Source organism: Chinchilla lanigera, unplaced genomic scaffold (assembly GCF_000276665.1).
Source record: "Chinchilla lanigera isolate Chin_1 unplaced genomic scaffold, ChiLan1.0 scaffold00084, whole genome shotgun sequence".
Classification (NCBI taxonomy): Eukaryota; Metazoa; Chordata; class Mammalia; order Rodentia; family Chinchillidae; genus Chinchilla; species Chinchilla lanigera.
In genome coordinates this window covers 8,605,105-8,629,445 of record NW_004955485.1, presented here as the reverse complement: position 1 = coordinate 8,629,445, position 24,341 = coordinate 8,605,105, and the positions used below count along the sequence as shown (strand labels likewise).

General features: G+C 44.8%; 1 protein-coding gene across 10 annotated transcripts in view; it reads right to left on the bottom strand.

Annotated features, from left to right (window-relative positions):
* The window catches only part of Fbxw4 (F-box and WD repeat domain containing 4), a gene marked incomplete at its 5' end in the record, with an annotated part of 103,581 nt that overhangs the window by 58,971 nt on the left and 20,269 nt on the right, over positions 1 to 24,341 (bottom strand). For all 10 annotated transcript variants that reach the window (XR_001231089.1, XM_013504097.1, XM_013504096.1 and 7 more), the window contains 4 exon segments: positions 15,008 to 15,102; positions 19,900 to 20,032; positions 20,459 to 20,644; positions 23,889 to 23,984. Coding sequence is in view for 9 of the 10 variants with exons in the window: in XM_013504097.1 (XP_013359551.1) it covers positions 15,008 to 15,102; positions 19,900 to 20,032; positions 20,459 to 20,644; positions 23,889 to 23,984 (510 nt within the window).

Here is a 24,341-nt window from a genome sequence, read left to right as displayed (position 1 = left end):
TTTGATTCTCTCTGTGCTGTTATCACTGTTTCTCTCTGCATTTTCCCTTCGTGCTAATCCCTCAATTATTTCTGCTGCTGTCTCCATACTGACATCTTGACCCATGGCTGAGATCCAGACTACCATTCTTGGGTATCTCTAGCCACTGCCACTTGACTGTCCCATAAACCAGAACTGAGTTTGCCCAAACCAGGGCCCCATCTGTCCCCAGGCTCACAGAGTTTTCCTCTGGATCTTTCCCTCCCTCCCTTAGTATAATGACTGCCTACTGATATTCTCTGGAATCCAAGGCTGTCTTCCTACTGCTCCTGAGAGGTCAGCCCTCCCTTATTGCTGGGAAAGGGGACTCCTGAAAAAGGATCCAAACAGCCTCAGTCTCTCCCCTCCAAAGAATCCTATGCACTCTCCACTACATTAATCATTTAACTGCTTCAATCTGGTCAGAAACTGTCCATGGTCCCTATTTTCCTCAGGCTATCATCAAACTCAGCTCTTCAAAATCATCTAAAACCAGGCCCCAGACTTTCCCTCCAGCCAGCCAAATTGTCCTCTGAACCTACTTGGATCTTCTCCATCCCTTTTTATGACTTTGCGGATGCCAGCCCCCTTGCCTGAACTTTCCTTCTGCAATGGAAACAGGCGTGTCATACAAATCTAACTTCAAACTCATGTCACCCATGAAGCTCCCCTGACTTAACAAGTCTGTTTTTCTCCAATTCCTGCCAATAACCTCCAGCCAGTGGCACTCACACTCCGCTTCCACCAAATACAGTACATTGCTGTTGAGTACACGCATACTCCACCAACTGTGCTTCGAGCTGCTGAAGGCTAAAAACTACCTCTTGGGCTTCATACCCCCTATGTGACCTCATGCATGGCTGCAACCAGTACATCTATAAGAAGGCAGAGAGGAATGCATTTAAAAGAAAAACATTTAGTGCCCTACCACCAAGCTAAACCCCCAGCCAGGTTTTGTTTTGTTTTGTTTTGTTTTGTTTTGCAGTACAGAACTGGGGATTGAAGGGTTTCCACACTAAGTACATTCCCAGCCTTTTAAAAAATGTTTATTTTTTTCCCTTTTCTTTTTTCTGTTTTGGTTCTTTGAGACAAGGTCTCCCTATGTAGTTCATAAGAGGCTAAAATCACTTTCAGGTTTGCATTGGCTGTGTGGCCCAGAGGCGCAGCTCCAGGACCAGTTCAAGGTATAGGTGTCCAGTGTAGCATTTCCTGGATGCAAGACATGCTCTTTAAGTAGCCTAATCTCTCTCTTGCTATGAAGTTGAGACTGGCCTTGAACTCACTATGAAACTCAGGCTAGCCTCAAACTCCTGCCTCAGCACTACCATGCCCAGTTGTCTGTTTTTCTTTTTTAATTTTTTTTGTTTGTCTGTCTGTTTTTTGAGACAGGGTCTCACTTCTTGGTATAGTTAGACTGGCCTTTAAGTATATAGCCCAGGCTGGCCTTGAAGTCACATTGATTGTCCTGCCTCAGACTCTCAAGTATCATGATTACAGGCATGCTTACATTTTTATTTTGAGACAGGGTCTCACTAAGTCGATAAATTATCCAGGTTGGCCATCCTCCTGCCTCAGCCTCCTAAGTAGCTCAGAATACAGGACTGCACCACCACTTCCAGCTCATCTTTTTAAAATTCTAGTATTTTTATTTATTGCTTTCCCCCAAAATGGTCCCATGCACAAAACATGTTTAATGGTACAAAAGTAAAGGTAAGGAAGGATCTTATGGGAGTTATGAAAATGTTATATGAGCTGCGGATTTGGCACATGCTTGTAATCCTAGCACTCTGGGAGGCTGAGGCAGGAGTATCATACATTTGAGCCCTGCCTGGGCAATTTAGCCAGATCCTCTCTCCCCTACCCCCTTCCCTTCTCTCTCTCTCTCTCTCTCTCTCTATCTCTCATATATATAGATAGATAGACAAAAAAAATTTTAAATGGGCCAGGGATGTATGTAGGTCAAAATCCCTGGGTTCAGTCTTCAGTATTGAAAAAAAATCCTAAAGATGAATTGTGGTGATGGCTGCACAACTCTAAATTTGCAAGAAGACAGGCAATTGTACAGGAAAATTATACATTTAAAATGGGAGTGCTTTATGGTAAGTTGTCCTTCAATAAGTAAAGCTCTTTAAAAATGTAAATATAGACTCATGTATTTTTTTTTAAAGCAGTGACAAAGTTTATTGGAAAAAGTAAAAGTAGAGAATGAGGGAGAAACTGGCTGTGCAAAGCAAACCTGGAAAAAGCAAGATAAACGCTTGACCCAGAGCAGGCTTTGACGAGGAAAGCCACAACAGCCACATCCACGCGTCCTCAACTTAAATAATCAAGTAAGGGAAAAATGAAGTTGCCTGATATTGAAATAGACATTTAAATGTAATTTATATTCTTTCTAATTATAAAACAGGACCATTATAAAAATTTTTTCAGTGTCTTTTTAAAAAGAATGTAAATGTCAACAGAAATCTACCACATAAAAAATAACCATGAGAAGATATTCAAACAAACTATCATACTATTTTGTGACTTTTTTTTCATTCTACAATCTGGTACAACATCTTCTGGGGTCCAAAAATACGCATCTATATCATCCTGCTATTGGCTACATAGCATTCCATTGAGCAAATGTACTATTAGGGAATATACTATTAAACCAAACTCTTACTAAAGAATATTGATGAGTTCTATGTAAATCTTACACACATATCTTACACATCTTTGTCTGGGTACCTCGTTAGGATAAATTCCTGGAAGTGGAATTTATGTGTTAAAGGTTTTTATGTTTCTATTTTGATACTCAGTGCCAACCTAATATAATTTTTCTCTTTTGGGGGTCTTTTTGAGACAGGGTCGCACTATGTAGTTCAGGCTGGCCTTGAGTTCACTTTGTAGCACAGGCTGCCCTCGAACTCAGAGCAATCCTACTGCCTCAATATCTGAGTGCTGGGATTGTAGGCATGCACCACCATGCCTGCAGGCCACAGACTTCCAACAAGGAGAAGACTCCTTTGAATAATCTCGGGTTTTTTTCCTATTAATTTTAAAAAATTATCAATTACAGTTCAACCAGGGGAATGGGTCAAATTAACAAGGAAAGGAGAACACTTCAGTTGCATTAACTCAAGTATTCCTTCCTCTTTGCCAAATGTTACAAACCCTACCCTCCAATCAGGCTGTCCTTGGTAAGGTACCAGAGGGTTCTACTCCATCACCCACTAGCCTCTACTAGGTAAGGACAGAGATAAGAGACCCATGGTTGCCCAGGTCAGCTAATGCTGCAGCTGCAACAAGGCGGAAAACAGCAGGAGAAAGACAAATACTCTACAAGAGCACAGTCCTCAGGAAAGGAAGAGATGGGGGTCACTGCTCTGCACCCTAGAGGCCATGCTACAACAAGCCTCATAGGAGGAACTTGTTCCAGTGATGGCTAATTAAATCTGGACAGAATCCTGTAGGGGGACTGTACTTTGGGGACTACAGAGCTGTGCCCAAGCATTACAGGCCTGACTGGGGCAAGACTTGGCCTAATTTCTCTTTTAAAATTCCTTTATCTGGCTGAGAGTGTAGCTCAGTGGTAGGGCACCTGCCTAGCATCCACAGGGCCCTGGGTTCCATCTTTAGGACTGGAAAAAAAGCCCAAGCAGGGAGGGTGGGAGGGAGGGAGGGGCACTTGTGGTAGCCACAGGCAGAAAGGGGTACTTTATCCGACACATTCCTGTCTTTCCTTCAGCCAATACATATTATGTGCAATGAAACGCCACACAAAGCAGGCAAAGAGGACTTCACAGCTACTTAGTGGTCACTGCTGCTGGGCACACTTATGCTGGAAACTCTTCCCCACACAGCCCTCTGGCTTTTCCTCATGTTTCCCCATCTACCTCAGCAGCTACAGAGAAGTCAATCTGAAGCTTCTCATCTGACCTCTTGCTATGCCAGCACAAGGAAGGAGGCGGCCAGCCCTGCCATCTTCACCCCTGACATCATCAAAGCACCCAGAGGCAACAACAGACACAAGCACTTCCACTCTCGAAGGAGAAAGTACAGGAAGCATGGAGAAAGGCCTGCTGGTCTCACAGTCTGCTTATCAACCCTACCCACTGGTGCTAAGAGGACCAGAAAGAAGCGGAAGATGAAGAGCCCTGGCTTTACCACCGTCCCCAAGTGGGCAAGTTCCTTACCACCAAGTGGAAGCTTCAGTCCCCAGGGCCAGCATACACATTTCCTACCGTGCACTGACTCTACACAAGGGTGCTGTTTTCCAGCCTACTGTGCAAGTCAAAATATCACACCGTGGTCCTTGTTCTAAAAGGTGGGTTATGGCTTTGCTGCAGGAAGAAGCAGAGGAGACAACAGGGGTGAGCAGAGCAGGAACAGAGACAGGTCTGAACATGATTACTTGGAAAACACGGGAGAAGATCATAGCAAAATGTGATTTTAAATTATTTTACTCTACTAAAAGCTTCTCTCTTATTACTTGAAATTCTGTCCTGCAAATTACAACACTGTGAACAATTTTGGATGTTAGCACATCTCAAATGGCACCCCACCTGTCCCCCTTTACACTTCTGGTACCTGCTCATGTTTTTAATTTGCATTGCAAAATCTGAAAAAGGAAAGCTTCTAAAGAAAGTAATTTCCTGGGCCAGCAGCTCCCAGACTAATATTCCCTTTGCAATTACCACCACTTCTACTTGCGTGTCCTCACCTCCTCCTTCTCATCCTTCTGCCCTTGTCAGCACCTTGGAGGCCTGAACCAAACCTCTCTGATGGGATACCACCAACCAGGCCATGTACCACCTCCCCTATGAAAATGTCCTGGTCAGAGAACAGCAATAGCAAGTTTAGAAAAGAGGCAAAAAATCTTGAGTAACTGGTATAATAGGCCACCCTATAGGCACTGGAGTTGTGCCTGTAGCATACAGATATATAATTCTTACACAAAACAGGAAAGAAAGCCTCTAGTCCCAAAAGCTCATGATATAAAACTTCAAGAGAGTCTAAAGAAACTATTAGAGAAGCATAGGGACAAGCAGATGTCCAATCCACAGAGCCAGAAACTTTGCAGCATGGGTCTGAATGAAGAGCCAAATATATTTTTTGGTTTGCTGATGCATAAATGCATCTTCTTCGTCATCTTGCACAGGCATTCTAGTCAGCAAAGCAGAATTCAGAATCCACACAAACTTCCGTGATTCACAGCATCTTTATAAGCTTTTTCTTATGCTGATGGTGCCAACATATTCCACTGTTGGTACATGTGGGCACCCATTCTCCTTTATGGTGTGAGGAAAATGTCCATCAACACAGATCTTGGGTCCCAAGCCCCAACTGCCAAATGGAACTACGTAATAATGAAACTCACTGACACTCCCTGCCACAGGAAAACTGTCATGGACCACAGAATTCCCATTCTTAAGCCTAACTCCCATAATTAAGAGCCATACATATTTGTCCTGAACTCAGGGAAGGGAGGAAATATGACTGGCACCATGGACTGTCACCTGGAGGTCACATGGACCAAGACTCTGCAGGGTGGGGCTGGGGATTTAGCTCAGTGGCAAAAGCGCCTGGCTGGCAAGCGCAACGTCGTAAGTTCGGTTCCTGGTACTGGAGAAAAACCAAAAAAAAAAAAAAAAAAAGACTCTGCAGGGTGGAAAGGTGGCAGCAGTAGGCAGAGACTCCTTTTCAAAAAGAAATTTCATTTAAAATGAACAGGAAAACAAGGACCTAAATTTTGATTCCAAATTGAAATACTGAAATCTGCCCCAAAATGGCCTTAGAGCTACCTAAATGCTGGCAGATGGGGTCCTTCCACCTCCAACATGACTGCCCCCCACCAACACACCCTCTGCTCTTGATTAAGAAATAGCCCCATTATTTCTTTTTTCATTCATTCCACTACAAACTCCATAACAACCCAAAGTCTACTTGGCTCTAAAAACCAAAATCACAGATCTTTCATGAAGATCCCTCTTTTGGCTGACCTGAGCATTGTAACTAGCAGGTGGAGAAATTCTTAAATATATGAGTATTATCATGACAAGACCACTGGAATGGATCAGTGCCATAAGTCAGTCAGGGCTAGAAGCTTCCGCTCCACCATCAGGTTCCTCTTTAGCCTTGACAGATCAAACCCCAAGCCGAAGCAAGCTAGAGAGATCAGTTCAGTCTCCAAGCCAAAGGTCTTCACAGTGAGGGACCAAAGCTACCCCGGCTGGGCCTCTGCTGCCCGTGCCCCAGATTAATCACCACCAGGCGGGACCTGGACACCAGCCTGCAATCTGAGCTTTGCAGCACCTGCAGAGGGGCTGCCCTGGTACCTCCCTCACTCCCTGTGGGCAAGACCCCAGGGCATGAGGGTGTCCACCTGTTGACAAGGTTACCTGGGATAGGAGGGCAAGCCATTCAGCCATCTTCAACTCGGCAGGTAAGTCTTGGATAGTTTGGTGGCTTAGTGAAGGAAGGAGAAAATATGTGGTGACTTAGGCAATGAACAGAAAGGGAAAAATGTCCCAATGCCATCCAAAGAAGAAATCTAGCTGGAGTCCAAGGGTGGGTGAACGAAGCCCTCAGAGGTTATGAATGCATGAAATGCTTTGTGTGTGGTACCAATCTACAGATCCACAGAATGCTGATGGGATGGAGACCAGAGCAGAAATGTCCTTTCCAAACCTCTCCAAATGCTACCAGATATTCCATGTAAAAGGAAGCTTAGAAACAAGCTGACTTTTTCAGGATACAGGGAAGCTTACTCTAAATGCCAAGACCTGGGATAACAGTTTCTTCAAATGATCTCATGCATCAGTGAGTTGTTTCCAGCACAGGTTCACGTGGAACTAGTGACTACGTACAAATGCACTTCTTAGGAGCAAAGAACCCTATTATACTATAAATTCTTCACAGATGATAATTCTCTTTATTTTGTTACTTCCCCAAGAGTGAGCAGAATAGGAAGACGTGTTCATGAAGCTAAAAAAAATAATTGTACTCAAAAGGAGGAAGACAAGCATGGACATCTGTATCTTACAATGACTGGTTCCACCCCCAACTTGCACTCCTGGGATATATGACATAGCCCAGAGGAAGGAAAGGTGGGAAGGGAAGCAGTCAGAGTCAGATGGAAGGATAAAGGGCAGAGAAAAGCACAGGTCGGAGAAGAGGAGAAGGAGTCCTGTAGCACCTTCATCTGACGAGCAGCACCCCATCCTGACACAGTTTGTACCTCCGCAGACTCATCCCCAGGACCCCCTTTGAACCTCTGGCTGCAACCCAGAGTTAGGACAGAGCAGTGGTTACAATTACACCCTTGCTTAGGGAGGGGGTGCTGCATGTGACAGGGCATGAAAGGTCCCTGCCTATAAAACAGCCTGGAAAACAAACCCTTAATTTAAATGTTAATGAAAGTGCCGTGGCGACATCAGAGGCTTCCCGGCTGCCCAGAGCAGCTACACCAGCCACAGAATTTATGGCTCCCCTTCACCCTCCTGCCTCCTTCTCTGCTTCATCACCCACTGAAGTTTAAAGACAAGAAGAGAAAAGAGAAAGAAAGAAAAAAAGAAAATAAAGAAGGAAGGAAGGAAAGAAGGGAGGAAGGAAGAAAACAATCCCTAATTTTAACATTAACTTCCATGCTTCCACTTTGGGATGGATCTGGTAAATTGTCTGTTGGCAGAACAATGATCAAAGGTGGCAAAATGCAGGCGCACTGCATACAAAACCTAGGAAAGTCAGCAGCAGGAGGAAACACCCCCCTCCCAGACAGGAGAGAAACAGGGTGCAGGTGGGGGCAGTGGCCTGAGTAGAGGAAGGAGACTGAGTTCCCTGCAGCTCTCTCTTTTACTTTCATTATTTAATTGATACATTATATTTGTTTGTATTTATGGGGTAGAGTATAACTGTTTGATACATACATACAATGTTTAGTGATCAATCCAAGTATTGTAATTAGCATTTCTGCCTCCCCAGTCACTTATTACTTCTACGTGTGAGACACCTTCAGGCCTCTTTTATTTTGAAATGTAACCTAATTTGTTTCAGGCTCTAGTTACCCTACTGTGCTGCAGAACTCCAGAACCCATTCTTTCTCCTTCTAGCTCTCTTGAGCCCACACCTGAGAACTGCCCACACTGCTTTGTCCGCTTTACTTGTTTGCTTCTTCTATCACGTATGCCACTTAGCACACGGTGGTTCCTGTAGTAACAACAGGAAGATCAATGCTTAAGCAGCATCGAGGGAGAGAAAGCCGTAGAGGAGAGACAGAAAGGAAGGCAGAAAGAAACACAGAGACAGAGTCAGAGATGGAAAAAGAGTTTCAATGCCAAGACTGAAGGATGGAAACAGATCCCTGCTAGCAAGCAGTCTTGATGCATCAACTCTGTACCTGCAGTATCCGGCACTCCTCAGTAGCCTCTGTTTCTATTTGTGGTGTTTTATTTAAGTCAGCTCTTGACAACTAAGTCAGCCATACTGGCCAGGGAAGGAGCTGCTCTACAAATGCATTCTGGCCCAGCCAGAGACAGGAGAGTACTAGTCTCAGGCCAGCAGCTCAGCACATGAGCCTTCCCATGCCCCTCCTACCCTGAGGAATGGCTGAAATCCAGGGACTTGAGGACCTAAAACCCACCTCTGTGGTGTTTGGTTCTTGCTACTGATGGATATGACTGCCTGTGAAGCTTGGATCTGCAAAAGCAATGAATGCTAGGGGGAAGGGCACTCGACTGGGATTTAGCAGGACCTGACTCCAATGTAATGGCACCTTACTCTGCTGCCTTTCCAGGGTGACTAATTTCAGCTGGACCAATGGGCCACCTAGCATTACCTAGAGTTTTCATCTTTCTCCAGGAGTCATGATGCTCCTTCCACCATGCCAGTCCCAGCCCCTCTGGGGCATCTTTGTGCCTCTGACTATTTCATCCAGGGATATCACATGCAGGATACTCCCTCCTATGCTCTGCTGCCTGGCAAAGGGGGGCACTTGCTGAGTTCTTTAGGTCTCCTTTTTCTAGACAGGCCTCAGGGTAGGAGAACAGAGCTAAACACAGCCATGACCCTTATGTCACCAGGAGGACATTAGGTACAGAAATACAAAGTTGCCCATCTGAGTCTTTCTTCAAGTGATCAAAGATCCCCTTCACAGGTAACTGGCCACTGCCAACCAGAAAGCAAAACTCTGGGACACAGTCTCCATTGTTGATTCTTTTTTTTTTCCCCTGGTACCAGGAATCAAACTCACGACCTTGCGCTTGCCAGGCAGGCGCTGTGCCACTGAGCTAAATCCCCAGCCCCTCCGCTGTTGATTCTTGTTGACCTAAAAGTACTGCGCGAGTTATGAAGCTCAGGGCTAAATGACTGCTGCACACGAGAACCAACAGAATCCTCACTGAATGCTGCCTGCCTCTTCTTCCAAGCTTTCAGCCTCTCTGTTGGAGTACACTCCACAAGCAATTACCTCTCAGTAAAGAAAGATGCATTTCAACAGGCTGGTGGACAGTGCCTACCACACACAGTACACAGCAAACCCAGTAGCTGCTGGAACAAACATCCTGTTCTCCCAGAAGCCCCCACTCCTGACCAAACAGCGCAATGCAAAGTGATGGCTTTCCTTCCAGGCTCACCCTCACCGCTGGAAGAAACGAAGCAAGAAGGGGTACCTCCTCTACCAAAATCCCCCAGAGGCCACAACTCACTTTACAAATTTGAATTGGTACATTTCATGCAGACTTGGACTAATCCCCCCAAAAACAAACAGGTCACCACAGTGAGCAAAGTTACACAAAATTATATTATATATTTAATAACACAGCTAAGTCAAATTTCTACAACTATACCACTCATCTATTTCCCTGATGACACGAAAGGGAGAGAAGGGATTAAAACACAAGAATCCGGGAAGCCTGCCTGACCACACTCACCCACACAAGGGCAGCACTGCTTGAGATGGGGAAGGGCTCTGCTGAGCACCTTCTCCTCGCAGAGCAACAGATACAGTGCCTGCCGAGGAGGAAGGGCTATGTGCTCCCCAGCCTCCCTTCCCAGGCAAAGAGGCCAAGGGGGTCTACAGACTGATCTCACCAAGCTCCCCATGCAGGCTGCAGAGGCTCTGAAAACTGAAGACCTATGTGCACGCGCACTCCCGCATGGTGCAAGTGTTACAGCTCTCTGAGTGAGCCCAGGCTTCTCCTACATGCTGCCTGCCTACCTCTTCCTGCCTCAGCTCTGTCCTACAAGAGGAGCAAATGCTCTCCAGACCCCACAGAACCTTTTGGGCCCATGGCCACCCTCCAAGATGCTGCAGATGAGCCACAGCAATGGCCCAGAGCCCTCACCATAGGCTAGAGATGACACAGATTGTGGCCTCTGCTGCCTACCCAACACACAGCCCTGTACGGATCATCCCTGTACCTCAATTTCTCCTTTTGTCTAAAAGAAAATGACACTCTCTCCAAACGAGAGAGCCTAGCTGATGACACTCAGTCTAGCCTGAGCTCACAGTGATGCTCCCATTCTATCCTTCGTTGAGTAAGGCCTTGGGGAAGCTATCACACAGGGAGTGAGGTGAAAAGGGAATGGGAAAGTAAGACAGGAAGTGGAAGGGAAAGACTTATGTCTGCACCAGTGCCACACAGCCTTGTTTTGAAGTACTTACTTTATTCAGCTGGAAGTAATTTTAAAATGGCAGTAAAAAAACATACATTCTTTTTTTTCTTTTTTGAGTTCATGGCTGGCCTCAAACTACAGCGATCCTCCTGGCTCAGCCTCCTCCCAAGTGCTGGGATTATGTGCTACCACCCCTGGCTGTTCTTAAAAATCTGCTTTTCTGTGTTACTCACAAGAAAGTGCTCAAAATTCAATGTGACCTTAGGAGGTTGCACCTCTGAGACCAATAAAGCTGGACATATTTCTTCCCTATAACTATCCTCAGACAAGGCTTTTCCACACTGGCCCAACATGCCACTTCAGTCTCTTCCTTTCACTCATTCAACAGCCCCAAGAAGGACCTCCTCTGCAGGAAAAGCCCTCATGCACACCTACAAGATTACTGGTATCACAAGAAGCTGGGTAGGGGGGCACATGGAGGCAGAGGAAAAGGTCTTTGCCTGCCACCTTCCTTTTAAGCCCTACTGTTTTCTTCTGCACTTTTTAGTATCTAAACATGGTCCTGTGCACATAACTAGAATTAAGTACCCTCCACAACTGTCTACAATGCAAGAATTCAATTTCAAGGAAGCAAGGGAGACATCTGGACACAGGACAGAATACCTGCTTTCTCCTGGCCAATAGCACCTCCTACTAGGCTGAGGGTTGGAGGTTCCCTGTTTCATATTACAAGTGCCTGATTTCACACACAAGAAAACAAGATAGGAAAGCCCCAGGAGCAAAGTTAAGTTAGATAAACAGATCTGATAAATTATTGCAAACAGAAAAAAGAGATGGAGGAAACAGCTGCGCTAGGTCTCCTAACTGCCCAGGATCCTTCTACCTATGCCAGGGAGCACCAAGGGGCTCAGAAATTGACAGGTAAACTGGAAGTATTTGCCCTTGCTGCCCAGGTCACATGACATTCATGATATGACAACCACATTCAACAGCAATGGTGGCAAAGAGACAACAAAAGGTACCTGTCAAGGGCAGGAACATTCCAGGAGGAAAGGAGGAAAGAAGAAGGGATCAGTGATTTTTTTTCTTTTTTTTTGGTTTTTCTCCAGTAACAGGAATCAAACTCACAACCTAGCGCTTGCCAGGCAGGTGCTGTGCCGCTGAGCTAAATCCCCAGCCCAAGAACAGTGATTTCTACCAAGTCCCACCTCAAGAAGATTAAAAAACAGAACTGTGACTCCCCAGGGGCCCAGAGAAGCCCAGAAAGCCCAGGGAATAGGCTTGAGAATATCTAAAGCCACTAAGCAGACACTACATGTGGTAAAAGTAGATTCTGGTCAACATAAGTTACCTTTTCAGAATCTTTTCATGTAGTGCATTCTTTCAGGTTATCTTCACAAAAAGCTAGTAAAGTCTACAGAGAAAAGCGTACTTGCACTGAAGAGATGAGGGAGCTCAGGCTCAAAGGGAACAGTCACCTTGGCCCCCCTGTAAGAAGAGGGCAAAGCAGAGCTCACCTCCCAGAATGCTCTAAAGAACAGACTCTGGGGCTGGGAGCCAGTACCTCCCAAAGGTGGGGAAATGGATGAGCTCACTGAAAGGTTCAAAGTTATGTACACAGTAAAAGGAAACTATAATCTATAAGGAAATGCTATATCATAAGATGAGATTCTAGCCCTAGCCCAGTATATTCTTCAGGTAAGAAGAAAAAAAGGAAGCAGAGATAACACCAGCACATGCCCCAGTCATCTAGTGTAAAGGAAGAATCCCCAAAACAAACTTTTTTTTTTCGTCTTTTTGAGTCAGGGTCTTGCTATGTAGTTCAGGCTGGCCTTGAGTTCACTTTGTAGTCCAGGCTGGTCTCAATGATCCTCATGCCTCAGTCTCCCAAGTGCTAGGATTACAGGCACATGCCACCACGCCCGGTGCAAAACAAACTTTTTAAAAAGAGTCCAAGACATCATCTGTGGAGTTGGGGAAAAAGCTATCTCAAATAATACAGGTCAAGAGCTGAACAGCTGGTCAACTATAAGCAGAAGAACCATTCAGGGCCAATAAAATGTACCAAGAAGTCAAGAAGACTCTGAAGACTGAGGGAAACACAGGGCCCAGGTATCCACCAAAGACAAGACACAGCAAGGACTTAGCAGAAGGTCTGCACAGAGCAGATGACTGTGACTGTTAATTGCCAGAAGTGATGCAGTCACACAGTTGTAGTAACATTAGAAAGCTAAGTCCTTCCCTGAAGCCAGTCTCTAAGTTGTGGCCCCAAATTCAAACTTGAGATCACAGTTTATTGTGATCTCAAGGGCTCTTAATGAGAGCAGACTCTGTTCTTAACCTCCTGACTGACAGCGCCTGCAACAGGTGCTGTGTTCTCTGCAAGAGGGGGCCTGACATTCCAGAGGAAGGGGTTGGGGGTTGGGTGGGGGACATGGACCATTTCCAGTTCTAAAGAGTTTCTGTCTACCACCAGCCCCTCTACCAGGAGTCTCCTGAAGTCAGTAGAAGTCCACAGGCAACCACTAAGACACCTGTCACCTCCACACCCTGTCCCGCTTTCCTTCAGTCTTTACATATATTAGCCACAGACACCCAAGCCTGGCTCATATGCTTTAAGAAGGGCAGTCCCGGGGAGGAGACAAAGCTCAATGGCTCCATTTTCCACCCACTGCTCCCACACACTTAGCCTCTCCACTCCCTGCTGGTCTTTCCTAGGATTGCTAGAATGATTTGTTCTGAACAGCGACAGGTTTATAGGTTAGCCGACACCTCTGCTCTGTGGAATTTTAATTAACTTCTCCCATCGTCAATATGCTAAGGAACGGGGTCTCCATTCTCTGGGGTCAGCAATGTGTTTCAGGTCTTGCTATATCAGCCGTCAAATTGAAGAATTAATGACGTGGCTAATCGGCTCTAATTCTTAGGTAGAAAAAAATTTGAAAGGGAGTTGTGGAAGGGAGCAGGAGGAGGGGTGCAGGCTCCATAAGGTGAGGAGAAAGAGGCTAAAGGGGGCTAAGCAAAGGGAGGACCAATCTGCTCATAAAACAACTGACTGACTTAGCATTGGACAGTAGCACCCCTACAACTTGTCCATCTCCATTTGGGTGGGATGAGAGGTGACAGAAGTAGCCAAAGACCCTAGTAATACCATGACAGAACAGGTACAGGACAGAGTCTGTGCAACCTGCTATGTACATGGACTGAGGGGCTTGGCCATGTTTCAAAGAGCCTAGAAAGCAGAAGTCAGGATACAAAGCTCACATGTTCGTTTTCTCTAGTTAAACCTAGAGAAACACCAATCAGGCCAAAAGGTAGGGCAAAGCCATCATTAAACATGCTGCAAGCCAGATGTGGTGCTGCATGCCTGTAATTCTGAGGCAGGAAGATCACTGTGAGTTCGAGACCAGTCTGGGCTACAAAGTGAGCTCAAGGCCAGCCTGAACTGCACAGCGAGACCCTGCCTCAAAAAGACAAAAAACAAGATAAAACACAACAAAAAACATGCTGTATTTCTGCTACAATTGTCAGTGCTTCTGCTCCTCCACATACATGTATTTGGATACAGACCCAAGCTTTTCTTGACAATTCTAGCCTATGAGGGATACGCCATATGATATCTTCCGGGGAACAAAAGCAGAAGTGTGCGTTGTGAGAGCAAGTTAGTGATACTGTAACCTCCCAGAGATGCTGGCAGGCCTCTGCTTTGGAGCAACCCCAAAGGGCATCTGCTCCAAAAAGGACACCCATATAAATAGCTGGACTCAGTTATAAGAGCTGGATACTCTGCAAATCAGTATGGTTTCTTTTCCTTAACATTTCTGAGGTTGGGTGCTTAGGAGATTAACCCTAGAAAGTTATTTCAACCCCATCAATATATGAAAAGACCTCAATTCTCTTGAAGAATTTAAAAATCTCCAAGACAGTGGCTCAAAGCAACCTAGAATATGTAGGTGGGAGATTTTCTAGCTCATGTGACATAGTAAAACAAAAGCATTACAGAAAGTCTTCTATTTACAAACATTCATGTTGTGAACTTCACAGATAAGAATGGACCTCAGATTACAAACATAAATGCAAACAAACTGTGGAAGTAGCTCATGTGTCTACCAGGCATTGTCACAGCTGTGCTGCTGAGTGCTTACTGTACAGTGTGATGGTGTACAGTAGTACAGTGCTCAATCAGAGCCCAGGGTGTCCAGAAGCAAGAGGAAAAGTGGTGGTGATGTGGAGGGGACTGCAAAGCAATATACATTGTATATTTATGTCAACCCTCATTTTGTGGGACTTACAAATGAACCTGGCTTATGAACATTCTCCTGGAATGGAACTCATTCAAAAGTTGGGGACTTATTGTATATGGGACAAATCACATCCAAAATGTCTCCCTTACCTGAGTAATGGGCTGATAGCAATGGACCAGACTCGGTCTTCAGTCTGGATGGTGTGTAAGCACTGCCCCAGCCGGCCTGAGGTCAAAGGCCACACCTGGAAACAGGAAAGGGAATGCTCTCATTGGCATTGCCTGGGATTAGGGGGAAGAAAGATGTGCCAGGTGGCGACTACACCTAGGGAAGTAAGGAAATGGAAAATCCTCTCTGTTCTGCACACATAGAGCTCAGGACCTCTGCAGCTTGGTGCTCACCTACATTTAGACAGACCCTAGCTCCCAGTCCTAACCGCCCTCTGACTTCCACCAAAGGCCATTATGTACCAGCCAATTTCATACCAGAGAAACAGAAATCTCACATTCCTCAGCTGAGACTTTACTAACAGAGTGAGTAAATGGAGCTTGCCTCTCACAGCAACTTCCCCTCATCTGTGGATCATCCTTTCTCTTATCTCTTCCTAAGATTTTACTCTGGGCAAGCAGGGAGAGGAAGGCCAAGGTGCCGTATGGGAGTACAGGGATAATCAGAACACTAAAAAGAAAGCTGCAAGGGAAGGAAAGAATGGAGGAAGAGAAGCAGGAAGAGGATATGTTGTTTGTTTGTTCATATTGCCCAGGACCCAATGCTATGCATGTCAACAGGGAATTTAGCACCTAGTGTCACCCAAAGTAACAGAAAAGCTTAACTCTTTTAAGCTTCCATATCTCCTACAGGTTAAAAATATTGCTTGGAGCACATTATCTGGACCCTATCAGTCAGGAATGTACATTAGCAGCTACTCTGGGCTTAACTCTAATCAACACTCACAGAGCCCTCTCAGCAGCGCATTTAGAAATCTCCCATTAAGCACTGGTCTCCCCGCTTACCTCACCTTACTCCAGATGACACACAAGGGATATAAATCTAACCAAACAGAAAACCTCAAATGCACAGGGCTGTCCCCAGATGTAGCCGCAGAGGGATCCCAAGGCAGCCAGATGGATCAGTGACCTCTCAAGGTCCCTGCAGTGCTATAAGAGGAACATGGTAAATGCAGGCAGGACCTTAGATGGAAGAACTTTAAGGAAACATTCCTCTAGTTTAAGGGGTAGGTGATGGGGTGGGGGTGGTCCTGCCTTCTTGAGTCACATGGTGCCTCCTCTCTATGAAAGTAAGAGGGGTTTCTTAGAGACAGAGAGAGAGAGAGAGAGAGAGAGACTACGTACGTGTGCGTTGGAGTGATTGTGTGAGTGCCTCTGTAACTTTTCTAGGGAAAGAAAATAAATTTAACTAAAAGATCCTGAACAAGGAGAGGCAGAAGGCAAAGGTAAACTGTAATTCTCTCTGGAACACCAAGATTCCAGTTTACTCTGGGCTTTGTAGTCAGCCTCTTTGTTAATAACTACATGTATTTCTGATTTCCTCCTTCAGACTGCCCCGCTTGGAAGAGAGATCTCCCTTGTCCCTGAGATGAACTCCTTGGGAGGCAGGTTCTTACCTGCAGGGAGGGGGCACTGAGGAATCTGATTTACAAAATCTCTGGGAACAGCCTATTTCAGTAGTGCCCTCTGTGTAGAGGACTGGTAGATTCCTAGATTCTGCAAACCACAGAACAAGATTCCTGGTGTCTTGGAGTGGTTCAGGAAGCACTGCCAATGGCAAGCATGACTTGGAAAAGCAGCCCTCCAAGCCTGCACCAGCAGCACCACACACTCCAGCAGCATGAGTGTCCTTGAACCTGAGGGACAAGAACTGACACAGTGTGGTGGGTATATCTTTACCCTCAATGGTCCAATTCATAACAGATCTACCTTGGAAAATAAATATACAGTAGGAATGGACATTATATAGCCCTTTTCCAAAAAAAGATTGGGGGTAGCAAGACCCTTAAAATGACCAAAGCTTTTAACTCAGAATTCTAAAGCTGAGCACCCATGCTAACAAAATCATACTAAAACAAAGCAAAACCTAAATAGTAAAATACTCCCTGCAGCCTGCAGTTGCAGAAAAAGCATGTAAAGGCTTTGGGATCTAACCAATCCGCACTATTACTTATTATCTCTCATCTTAAGGATGCTTCATAATTTAACAAGAAATGGCCTCAACTTCTTGTCACTTGACTAGCTTGGGAGCTATAAAGAGGATTAGGAAAGCGCACTTCCAGGTGTGTCTGGTCGTCCAAGGTGCCCTTGGGAACTATATCTGGTCCTCACCCCTTCGTCTCTGGCATTGCTCCCCTGCTCTGCTTCCCAACTCCACTACACCCTTTTGCCATGATATTCCTGCCTTGGAGCCAGCTGAACATGCACTGAATCCCTTGAAACCATGAATCAAATTAAAGCTCTCTCCTTTTCTTTTTTTTTGTACCGGGAATTGAACTCAGGACTTTGGGCTTGCCGGGCAGGCGTTTATGCCACTAAACTATATCCCCAGCCCCAAAATGAGAATCTCACCCCATATAGACACAAATTTGTTTTGTTTTGTTTTGTTTTGTTTTTTGGTACCAGGAGTTGAACTCAGGACCTTACACTTGCCAGGCAGGCGCTGTGCTGCTGAACCATCTTCCGAGCCCATTTTTTTGTTTTTTTGAGACAGAGTTTGACTGTGTAGCTTAGGCTGGCCTTGAACTCACTATGTAACCCAGGCTGGCCTCAAAGTTTTGGTGATCCTCTTTACTCAGCCTCCCAAGTACTGAGATTATAGGCATGTGCCACAATGCCCAGCAACTCTCTTTTAAGATTTATGGGTGTCAGGTTTTGCGTCTCAGTGACAGGAAAACTAATACAGTATCTCACAGCCATACCAATCCTGATAAAGTCCAGAGAAGCAATACCAACTAAGTTACAGTAAATCTGAAACTGGGATTGGGCAGCAGGGAAGGAAGAGGGACATTTCTGGGGCAGTGCCTGGCTCAGAAGTTTTGCAAAGAGAATGTTTTGCTCTCTTCATCCCATAACAAGCACCTCTTTCCTAAAAGATAGTACATATCTGCAAAACTTTCAAAAAAATAGGTAATAGAGGTTTCTGTCTACAACATTACTTGTAAGATCTACTGTGGGCTTAGGTGTATTAGAAGTCTACAGAAACAGCTGTAGAATTGATGTCACTAAAAAGAAATAGAGATCCAGTTATAAGACAAATTGTAAGTAATGTAGAAATGGGCCAAGAAATGGAAAGTGGCTGGATACATGGACAATACCAGAAAGGAGGGAGACCCAAGCTGCATCCAGAACACCGGAAAGGATGAGCTAACCAGGAGGTCACAGGGAGTTCCACAACAGCTGGTTCTCTCTCAGGAGGTGAAGAAGAACAGAAAAGGGAATTCTGTAGAAACCTAAAAGAAATCCTCAAAAGGAAGAGGGTGGACTGTGGTACAATTTTTAAAAGTACAGAGTATATATTTTTAATCTCTTTAAAAATCCAAGCTATTAAATAGAGCTGAATCAATATTTATATATGAAATAAATCTCCAAAAAAGTTGCTAGCATTCTTCACTTGTAAGCAGTCTGTGCCCTCAAACTGCTACATGTAGTTAAAAGCTTAGTTTATACTGTTCAGGGTGTCAGAATACAGAGAATAGGACAGAAGAAAAAGATGTCACTAAAAAGGAGGTACAACGGAAGCCAGAAGCCTTGACAGGAAGATGCTAGAATGAGATGGGAATATGTAAGTCACAAAAATATGCATGCCACAAAAAGTTTCTATACAAATTTCCTTTTGAGCAGAAGGGCAAATTAAGGCCAATATCTTTGCAAGGAATGCTATAAAAGCAGTGACCAATCAGAAACCTAAAGTACTAGGGAGGGGAAGGAGAAGCAAATGACAGGAAATCCAGTTTCCATGTTGGTCCAAAACACTTGCGGGATGTGTCCCAGGCTTCCTGTGCTGGTGTGCATTCTCTGACTCAATAAAAAATCTAAGACAAAAAGCAGCAAAGGCAGAAACTTCGATAAATAGAAGGGAACCTATTTAGTCCTTTTTACATAAATTAGCACAGGAATAATCACTAAAGGGTACATGGAGCGAGAAAAGTTCCTGAGAATAGATTATAATTTCCCCTTCCTGAGCCCTCTCCCTATATTTTTAGGTGCCCATTTGCTGATACCAACAAGCATTTTGCTGTTGTTGGCACTATGGAGCTTCTAGATGTTGGGAAATAGACAAGCAAGACACTGCTTGGCCTCCTGCACACCAACCAAATTATCAGCAAAGTTCCTACAGCAGCCCCAAAGGACCAGGCTCCTTTCCTAGCTAGGGCTGTTGGACACAGGCATGGAGAATTTTTTCTCTGTCTCCTGAGTGGGAGCCTCCTTGTCCCAGATGTAGATGAGCTGAGTCCACAAAGCAAGATTCATGCTGTTTACCAACCTCATTCTTTTATGCCTTAGTGGATACCTGCAGGCCTGGCAATGTGGCAGAGATGCTACAATCACCACTTTTCTCCCCTCATCTCTACTAGTCATTGATCACATTACTCTCCAAAGAAGTAGTAAAAATACATTTTAATTATCAGCCTAACTGCTTATAAACAAGGTGGTGAACAATTAACCTCCCCAAACAGAGAGCAAGCAAAAGGAGGGAGATTTTAAAATAAAATACTGGGGTCAGAACTCAACCCACAAATTTGAGGAAACATCCCAGGCCCTCTGTTTTTGAGTTCACGCCACATTTCAAGTGAGTGGCAGGCTTCCCAGCCACTGTCCACTCCTTTCCCAATCCAGCTGGCAGGGACACTGCCTGGCAGTGCAAGCTGCATGCCAGAGGCACATAAGTGAACTCTTTATTGTGTCATTTCTCCACTACCCCCACCCAATGCTCTCAGCCAGTCCTGGGATCCAAGGCCCTCTTCACCTCTCCCACCCTACTCCCTATAGACAGGACAGAACAGCGGTATGTAAGGCGGAGACCAGCTCACCTTGGCCGTCCTGTCCCTGGAGCCACTCACAATGATGTTCCCTTTGCAGTCCACACAGTTCACCTCCTGCTCATGAGCTGAGTACTTGACAGCAAAGGTGCTGTGAATCTTATGAACACCAATCTTCCCATCTCTAGGAGAGAAATAAGGAGCCCACCCCACAAGAGCCAATTACTCTCTCTGCAGGAAAAGAACCAATGTACAGAAACAGCCCAGCTCTCCAATAGTCCCCAAATGTGCAAAGCACGAGACAAGTGCTGAGCTTCTAGATACCTTTACTTCTTCAGTACACTTAGTACTGAATGGAGCTGAGATAAAATAAACTTCTCCCTGGAGAGGATCAAAATCAGCTTCATTCTGCATTAAAGGCTCTTCCTGTATTCCTTCTCCAGCTAACCCTATGAACTGCTTTTGCTAAGTCTGCTTTAAACAGAAAAATTAATTTTAAAAATGCCATTCTTTCTAGTCTCCATCTTCATCCCTTTGGGATTGAGACAGCAAAGTCAAGGCGGATATGAGGTTTCTAAAGAGGATGGAAAAAGAAGCCTTCAGCACTTACCCTCCTGCACTGATAATATGTGAGTTGGCCAGCACGAAGTGACAGACATCCTCATCATGCCCAGCGAAGACTCCCAGGGGCCGACGGTTCAAACTAGCACCATCTGGGCGGAACTGGTAGGCCAGGATGAAATTAGCCTGGGATATGTAGAGAGAATTATCCTCTAGTTGCATCCAAGGCATCTGACTGAAGAGATGGAGAAGAAAATGTAAGACTGACTCCAATCTTTAAACAAGCTGACCAATCCCCAGTCTAGCAAGGCTCACCTGCAAAGTTCCCAGACTATACTTTAATCTCTGCCTTCCAAGTTGCCTACTCTCAGCTTCCCTCAGAAAGCCAGCATGACTGAGTTTTGTGCTGACATAATCTTCAAACCTTCTAAAAGAGAACTGGAACTGTAAGACCAACTAAATATCTCTTTTAGGTGAAGAATGCTTAATATTTGAATTACTGGCTACCTGTACTTCTCAAGTGTAGGCAGAATTTACAAAATTAAATGGCTGATGGCCAGGAATCATGGCACATGCTTATAATCTCAGCACTCTAGGAGGCTGAAACAGGAGGATCACAGGTTAGAGCAACACAGACAATTTAGCAACTTAGTGAGACACCATCTCAAAATAAAAAAAATTTTAAAAATTTGAAAGTGCTGGAATGTAGCTTAGTGGGATCAGAAGGAAGTATCCCAGTCAAGTGAAATAATTTTCTTTCAATTTTCACACCAAGTGAGGTAACTTCTTTTGTTCTGCACCCTTAGACACAGATCAGTCAGAATCTACTGGGAAACAGTAATGGAGAAAACAGAAGAGTACGCCCTGGAAAGCCCCATTCCTTTGTCCTACTAGAGCAAAGGGACCATTTATAAGTGAAAGAAATAAGACTCCTTAGGAAGGGATGCTAATATACTGATTAGATGCCTAGATCCTCCCAGAGGTATCTATGTATCTGTACTGGAAGGTAAGTGTGACAATGGAAAAATAACTCCAGAGTGGCCTGCTATAGCTCAGGAGCTGCTGAGAAAGCCAGCTGCCACAGCAAGTGATAAGAGAAATCCACAGATAATTGAAGATTTCCTCTCCAACCTGCAGGAGGAAGAAGGGTTAGAAGCCACAGGCCAGTCCAATGGCATAACATGAGCCTTCAGAAGAAGGAAGACTCTGTAGGAGATTATGTTTTCTGGGAGGGTTATAAGCTCCCTTTTCAACATAGACAATCCACCTGTCTTACCCTAGAGGCCCCAAGAAAAGCAGAGGAATAGCTGATTCATCCCCATGTACAGACACCATCAACCACTGCCAAGTCTTTCTGAGCAAACTGGGCTGTTTCCTCCCCATGCTCCTTAACACAAGCATCATGGGAATGTGGAAAAGTTCTGCAAACTGACTTGACAAGCCATTAAATGCAACTTGGACTTGGTTAGGAACTGACTTTCTGCCCATGAGGCCTTTAGGAGTGTGTGCAAGTGTGACAGGGAACATGTGCAAATGTGTACAGATGTTTACACTCTCACTCATTATGCATATTCCTCTTCAACATCCTATGCGTAAGTGTGTGCACTCTAATTGGTGGCAAATAGGCATTGAAATTCATGTGTTTAGAGCCATCTGGTAAACAGCCATTTGCCTAGAACAAGAAACAAACCAGGTTCATACCAGGTGAACAGTGAAGAATCTCAGGGCAGCCTGGTGACTGTTCTATGTGTTTATTTGCCAAACTGCTTGAAACTGGCCCCAAAAGACAACATTAAGGACAAAAGCTTGATAGAGGAATAAACTCTACTCTCTGGTATTAAAAGGCACAAGTGGGAGCAAGGATAAAGTCCTTCATCATAAAAATCTATCCTTTTTTTCCATGGTTTCTTTGCCATCTCCACCACCACACAATTCACAGCAGCTGATGCTAGTGAAATCAGTGGACACTGGACACAAGCAAGAGAGAAAGGCTCAGACGATGAGGCTATCTATCAGCATGAGGATACGTCACTCCTGGAATGGGGAACTCATGAAGTTCTCTATCCACTGCAACCAATCAATGACAAGCACATTTTTTTTTTGAGACAGGGTCTTACTATGCAGTTCAGGCTGGCCTTGAGCTCACTTTGTAGTCTAGGCTGGCCTCGAACTTGCAACAATCCTCCTGCCTCAGCCTACTCAGTGCTGGGACTACAGGCATGTGCCACCATGCCGGGCTCGAGAAGCACATTTTAGATGGGGAGCCAAATGATATCTATGAAATAATTCAGCATTGATGCAGCATAAAATTTGCGGGGTTAGCAGTGCCACAGGCATCGTCTTCTTAGTCACTCTTCTCATCACTAGGACAAAATACCCAATACCTATAACTAAAAGGAGGAGAGCCTTATTTTGGCTTAAGGTATAGCCCACAGTTAGCTGGCTCCACTGCACTATGACACAGCAGAGGGACACAGCAGGGCAAAAGTTGCTCACTCATGGTGGCCAGAAAGCAGTATGTAAAGGAAGAGCCAAGAAGGCAGATGGACCTTTCCAGGTCACACCCCCAGTGACCTACCTCTTCCATCCAGACCCCATCTCCTAATGAATATCAGCAAGTCAGCTCCACTGCCCCATAATCCAGTCACCTCCCAGCACATGAGGCTTTGGGGGCCATCTAAATGTTAATACCCATCACCTAAACTTTCTAGCACTTTGTGTAAGTTCTATCCCTATAACATATATATCTAAATGCTTAAATCCCAATTTCTCTTTTAATAAAGTAGAGGAGATGGCGGTGGGACTGTAGCTCAGTGACAGAGTGCTCACTGGCCTAGCATGTGCAAAACCCTCAGTTCAATCTCTAGCACACCATACATACACATAGGAGAGAGAGCTAAAGGAAGTCAAGTGAATCAGTAACTCCCTAGAGAAGAAGACCTAAAGAAAAATAATTATAAAACATAGATTAGAACATTGGCTTTATTTATATCTTTTGAGGAGTTAACAAAGTTTACCTATGAGTGGTGGGAATTATAAGTAAGTTTTTATTTTCCTCTTTATATGCTTACAATTCTTCATCAAAATTCTGTAATAAACTTTTTTTTGTTTTGTTTTGTTTTGAGACAGGGTCTCGCTATATAGTTCAGGCTAGCTTTGAACTCACTAAGTAGCTCAGGCTGGCCTCAAACTTGCAGTGATCCTCCTGCCTCAGCCTCCCGAGTGCTGGAATTCAGGCGTGCACCACTATGCCTGGCTTAATAAACTTCTGATAAATACACAGAATTTGTTAAGTTACATTTCTTATAACTCCCTTTTTAAATGCGAAAACAAGTTGTCCCTCTGATGCCCCCTTTGTGGTATTTAATGACTCATCAGTACCACCCCACCTCAGACAGCCTCCCTTACACTAGAAGCCAATGTTTCACTTCCCACTATGCTCTTCTGTCCCAGAAAGCTTTAAAAGAGAGACTACTTGCCTGCATCGCCACTTCAGCAGAATCCCCTCTCGGCAGCGCCCCAGCCTCCAGTTCTGAGACACCTTCACCCGTTCCTTCACGGGGACACTGCTCATTCTATGTCAAAAAGAACAGAAAATCCAGTCACTACAACTCACTTCAACAAGAAAAAAATTCATGGGCTTACTGAGTCAGGACTTGGGAACACCTAGGATGTAACCAAATATAAGTAAAGGGATTAGGAGACAAATGAGGTTAACTCTTGTCTCTCCATACTTGGATAAGCAGGAAAACCAAGGAGAAAAGCCTACTTTTTAAACTACTAAGAGTCTACATTGATGCCAAAGCAATCTAATAGAAAACAGACCACAAATAGTTTGAGAACCTCTGAATGTCCATATGGGAAAAAAATGAACCCTGACCCTACCCCTAACACCAAACAGGAAAAGTAATTCAAAATAGATCATAAACCTA